The 18,111-nt window shown below is 37.9% G+C and overlaps 1 protein-coding gene across 1 annotated transcript in view; it reads right to left on the bottom strand.

The window, feature by feature from the left end:
• LOC100745016 overlaps nucleotides 1-18,105 on the bottom strand; it is a 127,082-nt gene extending 108,977 nt beyond the window's left edge. Inside the window, exon 1 of the mRNA XM_003489560.4 lies at nucleotides 17,641-18,105. Within this exon, the coding sequence (XP_003489608.1) occupies nucleotides 17,641-17,654 (14 nt within the window). The 5' untranslated portion in view covers nucleotides 17,655-18,105. The remainder of the gene's footprint in view (nucleotides 1-17,640) is intronic.
• Nucleotides 18,106-18,111: the final 6 nt, after the last annotated feature.

Below are 18,111 nucleotides of genomic sequence, written 5' to 3'. Positions count from 1 at the left end.
GTGCAAGATAACGGTCCAAACTGTGTATAATACGATTTACTGTTCACGAGTATTACATATAAGCATAATTATATACTAAACGATATGGACTTCGGTTAATTGAAGTCATTAAAAAACAACAACATTAAATATAATTTTCAGATTACGTTAGAGACAACCTCGTTAATTACGCACGCCCTTATATCCATATCTGCACAAATTATTTTAATGAAACTCATCCCATCATAGTCCGTATTTCACACGAAAGTTTCCAAAGCACGTGCACCGACTTTCGAAGTAATACATTTTACCTTTACAGCCGAAAATCTGATATAATTTTTCGGCGGATCCGCTAAAGACCGCCGTTTCGATGCAATACGTTAACCACATTTTCTCTTATGGTTGAAATTGCAAGAACTTGTACTCGAGTACCGGTTCCCGTCTTACAGATGTTATCAGGCGCCACTGCGATCCTCGCCACGTCTACCCTCGCAATTTTACAAAGAAGTTGCTTCTGTTTATAGGATATCGATGCAGCTCCATGTTTTTTTAATCGCCGTTTAACGAACGCCAATCAAGGTCTCTGACTTTCTGTCAACGATTTATATGACACTCATATATTATAAACAGAAAGTTGATGTGTTAATTATTGCGTTATTTACAGTCATTCATCAGTAGCGTGTTATCTTCGCGTGATATAAATTGTGAAATATTAAAAACAAAGTTGAAAGTTGTTAATGAAGACGTACTTTAAAATATAGGGCGTTCCACGTTATTCCCCGTTAAATAACACGTTAAATTTACCTGTATATTGTTGTCGTTATTATTAAAACCTTATAAGAAAAAAAACGAAATGTTAAGGCTACTTGCAATTATTATCGTATACCACAGTATACTACCGAGCAAATGTTGCAAGCGACGTCCATATGTTTTCAAAATCCACTCTTTCATCTCGAGTTGTTTCAAAGCTTCTTCATTGACACGATAACATTTGAAACAATATCTTCGATAAATCAATTTTCATTAATTACGGATAACTCTTCGCCCTCTTGTAACCGCCCTTTATCCGATGCTTAAAATTCACGTCCTCGCCTAAAGCAACCTCATTTGCTCGTTTCTTTTTGTCGAAAAGAAGATTGAATTAAATTAAATCGAATCTGCTGATTATTAATGCAAGGATAGACGGGATGATAGCATACATAGCTGAGCGCGGTGAAAAGCTGAAGACGCTTATCTCGCCGTGAAGCGAACGTGTCATGAAAAAAACCATCATTTATTTTCCTCTGGCGGGTATCTACTTGCAAATCACGATTTTCCGCGTTACATCGTACATGTAAATCGAGAACACGGCGCCGAGAGAGAGATTCCAACTAAAGATGTTGTCTGCGATCGCGGGATGAACCTTCGAAGAGGTTTGCAATCTCTTCGCCGTTGCGGAGGAAAGAGAGTTCGGACGGGAACCGGGAGATCACGACGATAATGATGATGACGGCGATTACGAGATGACGAGAGAACGATGAGGGCGCGAAGCATGGCAAAATGGCTCGTAAAACAAATCGACGAGACTCGTTCGATGTTGGCCAAGTTACAAAGGTGCGCCTCGGCCGTTTACGACCCTCGGCCGCGATCGTATCTCGACAGCCCGTTGACAGACAGGTTTAATATCGTTAGACCGTTTCATTTAGGATTCGTTTAAGCTCAGTTACATGCGTTGGCGCGAACGGTTTCATGCAAATAACGTCGTCTTTGGACTTAGGTTAATTATACGGGCAACCACGCCATGCTGCAGGAGAAAAGGTTCGCGCGCTTTTCGTCTGTCACTTGCTCCAAATCTACTTATACCTATGTATATATGTACGATGCTATACTTGGATTTTCAAGCGTTTTGTACGATTGAGACTCAGTAATCTTCCTTCTTTCTTTTATTAAGCGAATTTGAATCTTTGAAAGGGAATTCTTCGAAAAATTATTTCGCTGTGCATATTCTTCGTTATAAGTGGAAAATACGAATTATAAATATATTATCTTCTAAAGTTATTAGGTTATTATTGATTTTGTGTACTAAATTATCATTAAGTTATAATGAAGTGTTTCGAAAATAGGGGAAATTATTAAAGATATAATTACGGACAATAATCTATTATTTATATTATTTATATTTATCGCTTATAGAATTTCTATAGAGGTAAAGATAAAGATATATTCCCTTTCAACACGGTTTATATGTATTTTATATTATCGTTTATTATATTTATTTTACTTTATCGGTTTATATGTAGTACATATAACCGAACACATTTAAATCAATTACAATATAAAAGATAAAACCTATACTTGTCCTGTGTCAATGTCAATATTATAAACCAGTTGGACATATGTTAATAACTACATATCTCAATCCTATTGAAAAAGAGAATTAATCGATGTACAAGTAAATTGTAATACATTGTATCAACTTATAAATTACATTGAAAAATATCCATTAAACAGACTGACGAAAACAGAAATACTCGTTTGAAAGTAGGCTCCGCTATCGGTAATCGTAAGTAGTATAATCCGATTACAGCTCGACCGTTCACTAAAGGAAACGCGAAAGCCAGACGAGTCACCATCACTCCATCTCGCGTCTTTTAAAAGAGCGCATTAATAAAATGGTAACTGGCTGCTGATACTCCCAGTATTGATGTTGATGAATAGTTCGATCTACCGATATTCGTAGTCCATTTTGTTGCTACACGCGCATATTACCCTTCAACGCGGATTAAGCAGCCTGTTGCTGGCTAATAAAAGGAAGAAAACGAAGGTTTGGACATGTTTCAAAAATTTTGAAAACGAGCGTACATGTAACTTTGCGCGTAAAGGCGAGAAGAAAGGCGAGAACGGAATGCGAGGACATTGCTCATTAGCCACCGAGCAATCAGATTATAGAAGCTGCCTTGGCAAGCCTGGTGGCAGCCTGTTTCGTCCTCGGCTTGATTGGCCAGCGTCGATACTCTTCGCGAGACAGGGGCCCTTTCCTAAGTATTTTATCGAGAACCACGTTCTCCATCGACCGGTGTTTCAATGATTTTATTATTTGGCGCCTTGAACATCGCCGTGTCATTATGCAACGGCTCTTAAGCGTAAACCCCTTATCTGTTGTGCGGCGATTACTTTCGCTCGAACTTGAAGTACTTGTTCTTGCACATTATTGGCCACTTAATACGATCGTTATATCTTAACTCGTTTGCACCGGAGAACAGAATAGGTAGCGCTTCTCTAGTAGTTACGTATCGCGGCAGCAATGTCTGTTAAACGTTAGTTTCTTTTGTTGTTGTTTCTTGCTTTATGTTAAGATAAGTGCGACATCATTTTAATAATCTGAACTTTATATTTAAAGCAGAGCTGTTCCTTACAACTTTGTGATATCCAGGAAATAGGAAGGGTTATGAAACATATAAAGATCGTTCACGAACCAGCTAAATCATAGCTTATGCATCTTCGGGATAGCAAGTCGATAAATATTAGCGTTTTTTACCATGCTTGTATGTATGAATTAAGAAAATTAATTTTCGAATCGTAATCAATTTAATTTAGATATTGTTGTGTCATATCCTTATAAAATAATTCCTAATTCATTGCTTTAGAATGGGAAACATATTCACCGCTTTAACTATGCAGAATAGAAAGAAATGTTAGAGGTAAATTTTATCAAGTTCAACAGCTATCCAAACGATAAAAAAGATTTGCTTTTAAAAAGAATGCAATTATGTATACGTTAAACTGTGTTTAATATTTCTATCAAAAATCGATGATAACTAAATATAAAGGTCTATTTTGCTCTACGTATCATAGCGCATTTATTTGTACCTAGCATTAAGTTAATGTTTTACATTATACAAGAAACTAGTAATAATATATTACTTCAGCAACGAACTATTATAAAATGATTTTATGCGCTTCTATTCATAAGCTACTCCATAATTCCATTGATAAATCTATCGATAAAATAATAACATCTAATACAGTTTCCTATCAAATACAGGGAATTGTACACATTACTTGTTACCTTAAATGTTCGATGATCGCGTTTTATTTACTTTTCCATAAATAAAAGATCACAAATGGTACAAACTGGCACAAACACCTTCAGCGTATTCAATATTAAAACCGATACATCTTCCTACGATCTGATAAGCGAAAACGTATGCTCCGTAAAAAGCACGCATCTTGATATAATGAAGACATTGCCACACTCCCAGACGACACGATGTAGCTCGGAAACCGTTACAATTACATCGAAATATTATGAAGTATACTGAAAGTTATAATTACATTGTTGAAACGAAATTGATCGTTCCGAAGTTAAAGCGGTTCCTCGTATATCAAATTAGTAGTGAACCGATGGGCATGTAAGGGCACGACGAGCGTACGCGTGTAAGCGAAACGACGATAAAGAGGACAAGCACGATGAAGACGAGGAGAATGTTTCTTACGAAAGATAGACCATCAAAGGAGGAGGACAGGTCGAACGTGTGGTCAAAGAAAGGAGGAGAGAGATCAAGACGCGAAGCGAGGACCGATCAATCGAGGCGAAGTGACAGGCGGCCGGTGGTATCGCGAGCATCGACATGACGACAAGTGCCTTGCACACCGTTCCGAATTACCTGCGGGGCTATAAAGCGTCTCTTCATTTCGCTGACGTAGGTATACTCGTAACAGTGAGTCGGACCGAAACATGCTTGACAAACGCAACGATCTCGTAGGTCTTTAAATTGAACGTTACTTCGAAAGTAAGCTAATGAGAGAGCTAAAAATATATCTCTTTACGTTAGGTGTAGAAAAGAACACTCTTTGAAGAAAGTAGAAAAGATCAGCTCTTTGTTTCATACACTATGTACTTGCTTTCGTTGGTTGGTTAAATGTATCTTCGTATCTAAACATTTTATTATATTACGTGTGCGAAAAAGAAGCCTATGTTTTTAGTTTTATATTGCGAAGGAAATACATTTTCATTTTTGTAAACCACCGAAGTATCGAGGCTGTTGATATTATCTACTGACTACCTTTTTACTTATTGGCTATTTCGATTCAATAATTCAATAATTTCGAACCTGAAACCTTCTCTTCTAAGCACCTTCTCGCGCTAAATAAACGAGGAATTAGAAGAAAGAAGAGTGTAATCCATTCGCTAATTTGATTTTAAGCATGTCATGAAAAAAACCTCAGAAAAATATTGATTTATTGAATTGCAAAAATAACAATGTTTCGTACAAACGATGCAAGAGCGGTTAAATCGTAAATAGGGCGGACACTAAAACTGTGCTATTACATCACGGTAACGTTTTATAAAGTCTTGGGAAATGAAAGAAGTGGCGGAATGGCAAAGGAGCGGAATAGATGTTGTCGCGGCTAAATTGAGATGGTAATTTTTCGTTGGTAAGTACAACGCCGCAAAGAACCCCGTCATCGTGCTCATGTGCAAAAGAGGCGGTCGCGAGAGAGACTGCGAGCAGATGGATTAATGTAAAGGCGTACGACCCTAACAAGCGAATTATCTGCGAGATATATTGTGCCGCTTCACGGGTGGTTAACTCCGCGCGAGCAGTCCTCTCAAGAAAGAGGAGGAAAGTAAGAGAAGGACGAAGATGAAGGGAAGAAAATGAGAGAAAGAGAGCAAAAGAGAGAAGCAGAAGAGTCCCAAGAGTACCGATGACGAGCGGTAAGAAAGTAGGAGGAGGAAAAAGAAAGCGAGATCAAGCAGCTTCCAAGTTGAGATGACTGTGGCCTGCCTCCTTCCGCCTCGTCCCCGTGGTAATGCCTTGTAAGCTCTACTAATCTCCTTACCGGTCTTCTTTCTTGTTGATTTACCGAGATGTTTTCATTGTCTTTGCTGACTATAGCAACCGATCGTAAAAAGTCGCGACAAGCGGTCTTTTCAGCGAACGTTATCCGTATCTATGTGCTGTCGATGCGATCGTTCTCTAAAAGAACCCGATCTGATTCTACAGCACGCTCCGATTATGCGATTCCATCGACTTTTCACGTTTACTCTAATCGTAAGAACTTTTTGATGATCCGGTAAAGTTTCTTTTCGTGTCGACATGGAAAATGTTCACGATCGATTTTCAGATACGTGATCGCTACGATAATTTGTGTTTTGTCGCCTCTGATTTCGGCAGAGAAATTATATAGCGTTGTCTGATTGGATCGTGCAATTAATTGTGAAATTGTTAGTTAGATCGATGATGATTCGATTAATTACAACGTTGAATTGATGATCGAATGATTTTAGTCAGCCCGCTTTAACTCGTGGTCTTATACAAGAAGAAAGTAGGTTTAATAAAATTCATTATGCAACTATATTGACGCCGTCTCAAGAGAAGATCATACGGTAATTTTAACTCTGTCGTTATATACATATGAAACTCTAGTATATCAATTAAAAATTTCTCCTTAAATAAATTCCTATAAATTCCTACGGTAAAAGTAACGTAGTTTTATATAACACACGTTTAAATGATAACGTGAAAAAGACATATTTTCGTGCAACCAACGAGAAATGTGTTAATACGTTATCTCATTCATGGTTATAATGATAAGCTACTACAAGACCAATAAATCAACACGTATTGCATCGTGTTTCTTTTACCTGTTGTTTATTAGCTTCAGACAAAAGAGCTGACAATAAACACACAAGTTTTTATCGTGCCACGACGTTATTACCGTAGCAGTCATAAATTTCCAAGCGAAAATCACCAACGTACGTCGAGCCAAAGACAAAATGTCCATCGCAATAATTAACACGAGTATCTAACTCTCTCGTGTCCTAATTATCGTTCAGACGTCCGAGAGGAGAGTTTAGTGACCCTCTCCCGATTTGCAGAAAATCCAGTCAAAAGCTGTCTGCCGCTGCAGATACGCAGAAGCTTGGAATCTTTGGTTCGGTGGAGCGACGACTTTTTCTTGGAAGAATAATATTTTCTTATGACGAGCGGAGAGAGGAAACAAACTCTCTCCTCGTGTCCCAACCTACCACGCCGATCAATGGGGGAACCGAATCCGCCTCTGCGTCTCCGCGATGAATTTTTCCACGGCACGCACCGACGAGCAGAGAATATAATGGCGGTACATTGCACCCCGAACATAAATTCTGCGATCAAAGTGCATCGCGTCGCACCAGGGCGAACTTTAAGGATTTTATGTGATTAAGTTCTTCCACGTCTCTCGCTCTTTTCCCTGGATTCCACCTTTCATCTATCTCGTTCGTTTTCGTTCGTTTCACGAGTGATCCAGCTTATCCCTTTCTTTCTCTCCTCTTATCGTTTCACTCGTACACCCTCTCCTTCCCACGCACCCCCGCTTTCCTCTGTCGGTTGTCTTCTTTTCTTTATCTCTTCGGCACTACCACCGTCTCCGTCATCGATTGGCCACCTCGCTCCTTGCCGTATACCCTTCCCGTGTCCATTCTTTTCTAGGCCGGTAGTACGACGCGATAGATCCTAGCGCTTTATCGAGTTCGACTCCAACACGGACGACAAATCGTCCAAGTTTTAAGTATTTTCAAAAGGAATCTATCCTGCGAAAATATCGCGGACCCGATGTTCAGACACGCTTCCAATACTTGCGCGATAGCGAGTAGGTGGTAGTATCGGAGAGTTTGCACGGAGAAAAGAAGAAAAGGGGGGTAGAAGCGCGAGAGAGGGACAGAGTAGAGAGGGAAAAGGGAAAGAGATAGAAAGCCGAGGAAGCTGGCCATAAAATACGTGTGCATGGATGCATTTACGAAGTCGCAGGCCCGTGGCAACCAAGCCGAGTTTCTGCAGGATGAGGGATGAGGGTGTAGCAGGAGCGGTTGGTCTTGCTCTTCTCTCTCGCGTAGTAAAGTTGCTGCCAGTTGTTTTCCAGAGGCACAAATTTATAACTTTGCCTCGTTTCGAGAAGTTCGAAGAGAACGAACGAAAAGTCATCGCAACCAGAGCAGGGGATTCGATATTAGTTTTTCGTAGACGAATTGGCAACGCGTATCCTGGTTACGTGCGGTTTGTTCAATTAGCACGATCAGAATGGATAATCTTCGTCTCGACCCACTTTTCACCGAGATCTTGACCAAGTTTCTAGTAGACTAGCGATAGACTAGGTATATTTCGAGCGAAGTTTCAATAACGACGATAAGAAAATTTGTACGATGTGGCTATGGTCGTTATGGAAACTATGTAGGTTACGGTAAATCTAGGCATTTCTCGTGGCGTTTCAAACGTGAATATTCAGGTTCTTCGCGCGATTCGCGGGCCAAATAATCGTGTATCCGCGAAAAGACAGAAGCCAATGAGATAAGAATAACGATAATACTGATTTCTGATGGAAATTTAATGTATCAGGGAAATAAATAAAATAAAAGTATTTCGTTCAATTTTGTAACCGAAATCATTTTTCCTATCAAGTAATCGAAATCTTTTTAATCGCACAATTTGCACAAAACATCGAAACTTCAAGAATCTTGTCACGTATAATTTTTCAAACTGTTAATAAAATCTTAATAATAATAGAGATTACAATAACATTACAAACGAAAATTCTAGGTAACAAAAATATTAACGATATATTGACAATATTATAGATTCAAATATTTCTTAATTTCTTAAAAGAAGAAATACAGAAGTAGTGAAATTTCTATTCAGTTTTATGTCATTTCTACGAAATATCAAAATACGTCTACAACACTTATCACGTATGATTTTTCAAGAAGAAAATAGGATTTCTATTTTGTCCTGTAACGAGGTAACATTGGAAAGGAAAACCCTAATAAGCAAAAATTAATACGTCATGCGGTCGGCAACTCGAATGAACCGTATCGGATATTTTCTGGAAACGTGGTCAGCCCTGTTATTTTCTCACATTGGTACCGTGACGCGTCGTAATTTTCACTCGGCTAAGAATGACCAGGCCTCCAGGCGTTCGGAATTCAAGTCGAAAATTGTGCTAATCCCTTTAAAGTGACCCGTGTTCCGAATGATCGGTCGGCGAGGCGTAAGTAACACAACAGGTAGGTAGAAACGGAGGGCCACCGTGATTCTAGAGTGGAAGAGAGGGAGAAAGACAGAGGTTGAAAGAACAAAAGCAACGCCCAAGCTCTACAGGTGCTCTCGTGAGTGGCTTTTCGTTCGTTTGGATAACCGCGGACGAGTCGCCAAGGCGTTAGAGCAAACAGCGACTAAGACGAACTTTCTAACGCTACGCTAACGCCGCTGGTTGGCCCCTTCTTCTTCAGTCCCTCCAAGGTCTCCACTCTTTTATCCTACCTGTCCATTTTCAACCGCGAAACTGTTAGTTGTCTAGAAAGAATGTAGTTTTAATTTACGAGGAAGACACTTCGCGGAATCATTCTTGTTGGATTCATTCAATATTCCTTCACTGTATTTGATTTTAGAGCAAGGATGAAGTCAGTGTGAGAGAAATGTGATGAAGGGATTTTTGATGCTGCTTGGACAGCGATGACAGCTTTGAACAAATTTAATTAAGACGACGATATGTATATTGTGGTTTTTATTGTATTTCTTATGCTTTTATTTTATACTAACAGTTATATTTGGATAAAGATTGATATTTAAGAGAATTTCATTTGTTTTGATATTGCTGTTTTGTATCGATTTTGAGGGGAAAGAGAAATATAAAATTTATATGGAAATGAAAATATTTTATATAAATTACATAGTATTTTGTAATTTATATAAAATTGTTTAAAATAATCTGTAAACTTTTGATTATTTCTCAAAATATAAGATCCGTTATTTGCAAACGGAGTACATGTAAGTAAAGGCAAATACTCGTACGTACGGCAATCAACACGTTTCGATTTGTTTGCTCTTATCACGTTTCACGTGACTATGACTTACTCGGTAAAATTGCAACGTCACTTCACAGCTAATATACACACAACCGAAAAGAATTAATAATTTTTAAGTAATTGGATTAACGTATTTGAATTCTAAAAATTGATTCATCGAATAAAATAATCATTTCAAAGGAGAAATATAGAAATAAATTAAAATTAATATCAAATGTACAAAACGTACTTTCTTCTGCAATATAGAGACAAGAAACGATCTGAAAAGAATTATTCGCTAAAAAAAAAACCCTTGTTTATTTATTTACTAGAACCCTACAGATATTATAAATTGTATCCTGTGCTTGTGTTTTTTTAATTTATAAAATGTTCCTAGATTACGTAAAAGAATAATTTTAAAAAAAAAGGAAGATCAGAGAGAACAAGCCGCTTAGATTAATATGAAAGATGCAGAAGTTCGAACGGAGTAAAAAACGTGAGAAACAACTTTGAGAATGCACCGTATAGATGATCTTTCGTGGGAGTGATAGCAGGACAAGCGCATTGGCCGGTTCGGTCCATAGGGATCGTCAAGGACCGTTTTACGATCGCCGATGAACACAGATCAACAATCGGGAGGCGATAGCCGTCTCAATGAGCCGCAGTAAACTGACTTTATTGTGGGATCTAAAGTGCAGAATATCCGACCTGCTCAAAGAAGTGCGAACGCGTCTCGTAACGGCACCTGACCCGCTCCTACCGGATGCACTTTAAATACTGGTACCAAACAATGGGCTGGACCGCGCGACGCCGGAATATGATTTACAGTACAATTCCTGCGACGCGGAACGTAAACAGGTACACGACGCCCACTACTTCGCGTTGTCGATATATAAATCGTGAGATGTCGCAAGTTTCGGAATGAAAATGGTGATACCCCGTTACGCAATCAGTTTGTCCGTGCACACGCGAATACTATATCATTTTGTTAGTTACTGCGTTCGTAGTAACGACTATGTATGTTTTGTGAGTTTAATTATTCGATAAACTCGATAAAATACTTTTGTATATAGGGACATGAAAATATTCCAGCACTAGTAGACGCCTTTACGAATATATTATATGTGTTATGGGAAATTGTTACCATTACAGGACTTGTTTATATTGGGCAAGTTTAATACAAATCTGAAAGTACATTATAGATGTTACAAGATATTTGGTACAAATGTATGTAAGTAGATTAAAAGTAGACAGACAATTATCCGTTATACTTGATTACAACAGTAAATCTGAATACTCAGTTGGATCGTACTTAACGCTATTATAAATTTAAGACAACTGTTCATACCACATTATGTTAACCTCTTACCGAGTTTATGTTTGCAATAAATGTCACGTTACTTCCGTATACATTTTCAGATTTGTTCCAAATTTTACCGACATGATCGTTACGGTGCTAATGAAATTTCAGAATGTTTTACACAGGACGTACAGCATGAGCCATAAACGACTTTCTATGTTAAGTGTTCAAATACTTTCATGCGAACCAGTGTAGCTTACTTGGTAAGATTTAGTAGAGAAGATCCTTTTAACGAAATGAATGCAAGAAATTAAATGTAATACCGATAATAAGGTAAAGAGATTCAAGTTACACGAATTAAGTTGCTTGAATCCAGGTAACTCGGCTGAATAAAGCTTAATCGTTCGATAAATTCAAAATATTCCGTATATAGCTTATCCAGTAAGATTCAGTGGAGAGAGCTCTTTAATGGAATGAATACAAGGAACTAAAAGAGGTTAATAGTACGAAGCGCTGAATATGTACTTCGATCGGGCGTTTACCCCTGCTTGTCCGAATATATAACCACCGCCTCGGAGTTTATTTTTCAAATGTCGGTCAACGATGGGAATAATATAATTCGGAATAATATCGGACTCGATAATAATAATATCTATGCTAATTGTTCAATGTCTTTTATTATCAGTCTCGTTCATCTTTCTCGTATCGAGACCGATACAAACAAGTTACAAGGGGATAAGCTTCGTTTTGTTCTCGATAATAGCGAACTTGCTTCCAACATCGAATCGGGGAACAGATAATAATATAATAATTGCGAAATTATAAAAATAAGAAGCTTATTGTCCGTTTGGGAAATAAGAAGCTTATGCAAAACTCTTATTGCTTATCGAGTCTGTTTAAGCGAACTGTTTACAATATGAGAATATATAATATTTATACATATCGCACAACAATTTCAGCGTTTTAGAATATTAATACTAAAGGACATAGATACTTAATTAACTGTCTCGTTTATGGTCGTCCTTCTTCGTTAGAAATGAGACCATTGACTTAGTTTCGTTCCGTGATGTTATCCCAAAGTAAAATCGGAGAAGAGAAGAAAGCCAAAAAAGATAATGTCGCTGCATGCTCTCTCACTATCTCACTATCCATTATTTTTCCTTTTAAACGACCTTTTGGCCAGGTCTTTTCAATCATGACGAATAAACTTGTTACTCGATGTTATTGAATTTGAAAATTGACCGGAAGTATAAAAATGTATGTACTATTTCATTCAGAGAAAGATGGAAGGAATTTTTGTCCCTGCAACGAATAGTAATAAATGCAACAAATATTGGCACCATTTTTACTACCTTGGCAGAGTCAGTCTATTTATACACAGAGTGATTCAGGTCTTTTCTATCAAACAATGCTAGCGTACTCGTATTATATCAGTAAAAAACAAGACATCACATTGCCCTATGAACATTTTATAAGAAGGTTATAACGAAGATTAACAATTGCGGTAATAACAGACTGGTCTTTTAGTCGATAATTCGCAAAAATAAATTATTCGCTTTTATATCAGTTCCATTTTCAAGTATTCTTTATATTCATTCCTAACAAACCTCAATATTTTCCTGATAAACTATTTCGTTAAAATACGCCAGAAATAAAAATCCAAGCCTCGCATGGATCAAAGAATCGATCTTCCACCTGTCTATCTTTGAAACCAATGCTCATTTGTCAAACAAAAATTCATCGAATAAAAACTCAATCGTTTCCTACTTCTTCGTACTTTTCTTATTACTTTTTAATATACAGCATTTATGGTCCCATGTTTCTTTTATTTTCATTTACAGAATGTGTTAGTATGATTCGCTAAAAAATACCTGAATATCCTTTATATTAAAAGAACACTTCGTAAACTAAATTACTTTACACTCTGCTTGATAAATAATTTGACAATACGATAATATTACGTTAAGAAACTGAACTATAAGACTCCAAACTATACCAGTCCCTGAATGATCGATAGTTGAAAACTTTATCTTGTATATTTCACGATATTATTGGAATTCACTGGAGACTACTTCGCACAACATTCCTTTAAGTTAGCGATGTGACGAAAAGAATGCGAAACTTACTTTTCAATGGTAAAACTCCTCGAATGCTTTCTCTATATCGATGTCTATATGAATATAACGCAGATCCTTCTTGCATTTGTTTTATGCGGACCGACATCGAATCCCGGGCTTTAAATTCGGTGAACTTACTACCGTCAATGACGCGTGCTATACAAACGCGGTACCCAGTCGGGCGCAAAGGGCGAACGTCACGTTACTTTACATTCTTTGCCGAATTTTACGACGTAGCTGTACGTTGTAAAAATCAATATAGGGAATTCGTATGTACATGGCAGCAAAGTATCGGAGCAAAAGGTTTCGCGAACAGAAACTTTCAGCTCGAAAAGGGAATCGCAACGTCTCCGCAGTTTCTCCCACAGTTTCTCTCTTGTATTACAGATTGTAAAGTTTTTTTAAATATTTAGATAAAAAATTTTTTATTTCACAGCACTAGGTATTTTGTACATCGTATTCGAATATAAAATGGATGAAATACGTTTGTTGCGAGTATATAATACTGCGTATTCTCTTACGTTCTCTATTGTATTCGCGAGTTTACGTCATTTTTGTAGGAAAGTTTCTACGCTTCTCTAGCTATGCAAAAACACGTTATTTGTGTATGCTAACACTTGGGACAAATAATAACCGAATCATAATGATGTTTTGCTCAAGGAGTGTTATTTTCCATTTCGAGGAAAGTAAAAAGATCGAGAATTGTTTGCGAGAGTGTTGACTCGTGAATTTCTTTGAAACACGTTTCTAATTCTTCTGTACTTTGATATTTCATATCTTTTTCCCTTTACTAAGTTGTTTCGTGGTCTTGCAATTAAAATATACGACTGCTTGCTTTCCTTCGAACATCTTAAAACTGTTCATTAAAAGCGTATAACGTAAAAGAATCTGTACTCATAAAAACATTTTTACAGATAAACAGATGAAAAATTGATAACGAATATTACATAATAAAATATTAATTGTTTCAATTAAATATAATAATGTCGTCAAAATGAATACGCAATATGCGATTAATGTCAATGACAATATTAAATACATCCTTAAAAGCAAAATGTAATGTTTTAAAGTAAAATTACCGTAAACTACAAAGACTATTCTAAAACCGATCCAAACGTTATCAAAATACGATATCGACAAAATAGCGACATTGTATCACGAAATAACCTATTGCAAGAATAAGGGGAGCATTGTACTATCCATGACCGAGTAACCTTTCACACCTATAAATAACATTTCCAAATTATGTCCGAAAAAAAACTACAATTCTAGTAGCTTTGTTCAGCTCCAAACTCTTCTTAAAGAAAAAAGCAGCCGTGAAGGCACTGCTTTCGACAAAGCTGCAAATAAATAACGACCTTCCCGTCGACTAAATGTCAATCTCGGTAAAAAAGTGCAAGCCGTCGAACAAGCTACATACACAAGGTACATTTTAGGGAGGCTCTATGTTGAGAGCTGTGCATCGATTATCGAGGAAGTATTTACGATCAACTATGGACGCCGATAATGTGGGCGGTTTAGCTCGTGCGAACGTGCACACTGCACACACGTAATCGAACATTTATGAAGTGTCCATGGTAATAATGAACCGTGATTATAATGCACACGTCCGAAGAAGTGCGTCTCGATGCGACGGCACGAACTCGGTTACACTGTTCAGGGTGAACGAGTCAAGGCCCCTGTGTTACTCTCTTCTGCATCGGGCTTTTTCTTTTTCTCTCTCTCTTTCTGTCTCTTTCTTTCTCTTTGTGTGTGTGCCCACTATCCTATAGCTTGCAACGACCCAGTTTTGTTCATCTCCAAGATACGACGTGAGTACAAGTACAAATGGCAGAGTGGGAGAAGATAAAGAGAGGAAGAAAGGGGGAGGGCAGATGGGGGAGAAAAAAGAAGTAGGAAGATCCAGGAAACAGAGAGAGCGCAAGCAGGTAAGCGAGGAATCGCGATTGGATCTGTGCCAATTCCTCTCGGCAGATACGCCGATTTGAAATTCAACGCGATGAAAGGTTTGCCTTCTCTTCTCTTCTTCCCGTCCCTGTTCGTCCACTTCTCCTTCGTATTCTAGCGCGCGCTTTCGGCCGCGTCCAACTCGCTAAACTAGTTCGACCCTGTAATATACGCGGGCTCTAAAGTATATATCCCAGTTCGCTAACCCAGAGACCGGAAGCACTGGCAGCCTTTCAAGTTTGGCAGGTTCGAAATCCTTTTAATTCAGATTGAATTCTTAATCGGCTGAAGTATTTTTTTTCTAATTTCATTAACCCCTCCGGTGGCAACGGAGGAGTCGAGGATGTCCTGTAGACCGAGTTTCACGTGGGTGATAGCGTTATTTGGAAGTGGCGACGTCGAAGATAAATGCACGTTTACGTTTCGTTGTGAAATATTAGCATTCGTGAATCGTTCGCTACGATTCGCCGTAATGACGTAAGAATTTGATCGGTTTATGAGAAAATTTGGTTGATTCCATGTACTCGAAATATGTGAAACGTGCAATTTTTAAAGAGTTGTATTTCACCGATACCTTTATATATATATAAAAATTGGGAAATTAAAATTATATATGAGAAACGAAAGTTTCGTCAAAATTGAATATTCATTTAGAACCTAATACAAGAATTAAATTGTCGAAACTTTTTCATGTCACCAATGAAAGTCTAATGCGTGTCTAATTTTGGTACCGAAATATATAGAATGTACGTATACATTTCAACTGCAATTTTTCTTCATATAATCACTTGCATTGATAATTATAATATATTTAAATATATTTAGAATCCCTGATCCTAGTCTACCATATAGTGAACTTTCTTCTGATAAGAGAAGATTCTATCTTGAACTTGTTTTGTCAAAATTTCCTTAGTATATTTGCTCCAGCATAAAAATATAATACAAAAAATTGATTCTATCTCAAGCATACATTTTTCCGCATTTGTGTGAAACACAATCGATCGTATTATAATAAATAAAGGCAAAAGAAGAAAATATATATAGTGTTATCCAGGAATTTATTACTTAGAAAAGAATGTGATACGAGGAAAGAAAAAAAAAAAGAAAAAGAAAGAATATATCATGTATCAGTGTAAATGTGTGAACGATCCATGCGTAATGTTCTTATATAAGACTGGTTTAGGTTTGTAGGGGTCGGAAGACGGAAGCAGATTAAATAGAAACGGGTCGTCGATCACGGATTCTTTTGGAAATTCTCCCCCCTTGCAAAGTCGCGCGTTACATGGCTCTTTGTACGGCCAGAGAACAACAAAATGAGGGGCAAGCGAGAACGTCGTTGACTCGGAAATATCGCGAAGGGTCTCGCTTTTGACGAAACTTCACGAGCCGTAAGAGCCATCATTGCGCGTGCAAGTATGTGTCACAAGGGATCGAGATGTTTCTTTCGTACGAAATTCTCCGTCTCGGTAATGTGTTCGACGAGTACGTAAAACCGCCAACAGAGAATACGTTTTTGTCTCTGTGAAAACAAGTCGCGAATTTGTTGCGTCAACTATCCGATTGTTCCGTCTTGGAAACTAATCCTGTGCACTTAGAAATTTCCGTTGCAATCCACTTACTGCGTTAATCCGTTGACACGCGCGTATTTTCGACGCAGAAAACAAGAAAAGACATCTTTTGGACGGAACCTTTTAATTTCACGGGATAAAAAATGAGAAGATTACTACAATAGAATAAGAATGCGAAAATTCAACGAGGGATAGACGAGTCTATTTCATCTTTAATTTAATTTTATGTAATTTGCCCGTAAAGAAACGCTTTTATTTGAGAGATAGATACGAGCTTGCTCAAATCAAAGGAGATTTCATAGTCGATACGACAGTGTAAGCACTTTGAAAAATTAAAAAAAATTCTTAAGTTAAAAAATGATCATACAATTCTACAGTACGTTATAGTTTTAAAGGCGTACCAACAATAGCAATTTGTTACTTACCACAATGTATAGATCAATGGTTCGATTATGTGCGAATTATATTACAAATAAAATGCACACAGCTAGCTTCAAATTTGTAAAAATCATTTCCTTATAAATTATAAGAATAATAAAAATGTAAAAGAAAAGAAAGAAAAGAGACACAGCTTCTTTTTGCGTAACAAGTAACATAAATATGAAGCAACCGTAAATGAACCGGCATTTCGATCAACAAAAAATCAGCACAACGAACACAGATCGTTCAAGTCACATTTTTTAATTAAAATTTCCATCGAAATATTCACTACTAAAAATCATCGAAATTGTAAGCGTGTAGTTAAAATCCGTTACCGTGTAAAAAGTACGTGACAAATCCTCGATTGTATCCACATCGCGATCGCAAGTGTGTCCCGTGAGTGTTGCCTCGTAAGGTGTCGGGTGAGAAATCAAGTAGAAAAGTGAGAGAAGCTCAGCTTATCGAAGTAACTACGAAGACACCACGTACATTTCGTGCACTGACCTTATAACGAACATGTGTCTCCCGTGGTCCCTGGATGGACAGTCATTGGGTCTCACACGGGGTGGCTCGTAGCAGTCAGACGACGGTGGTTTAAATATGTATTCACGCACGCACGCACCGTGCCGGCACGACCTTGACGTGGCGGGTACTTGGCGACGGACACGCGTGCACGCAGCGCGCCGTCGTGGGATCCTCGTGGCCCGTCCGGATAGATCCACGAAAGATCGAACAGGTTCGAATCTTCCGTTAGCCGTGTCGATCCTCACCGATTACTTTCTCTTCGTCAACTATATTTCCTTAGGTTCTTTCGTTTCGCTCGAACTTTTCTTGGTTTCGTTTCTTGCTGTCGTTCTCCGAAATCACCGAAATCACGGGGTAATCGAGACGATGACGACGACGCGAGAACACCAGGAAGGATGACAAGGAAGACAACGACAGATGAAAACGAAGACGAAGACGAAAACGAAGACG

The sequence above is a fragment of the Bombus impatiens genome, unplaced genomic scaffold, assembly GCF_000188095.3.
Source record: "Bombus impatiens unplaced genomic scaffold, BIMP_2.2 scf_0344, whole genome shotgun sequence".
Taxonomy (NCBI): domain Eukaryota; kingdom Metazoa; phylum Arthropoda; class Insecta; order Hymenoptera; family Apidae; genus Bombus; species Bombus impatiens.
The sequence above is the reverse complement of the archived record's forward strand: the minus strand, read 5'-3'. Positions and strand labels throughout refer to the sequence as shown.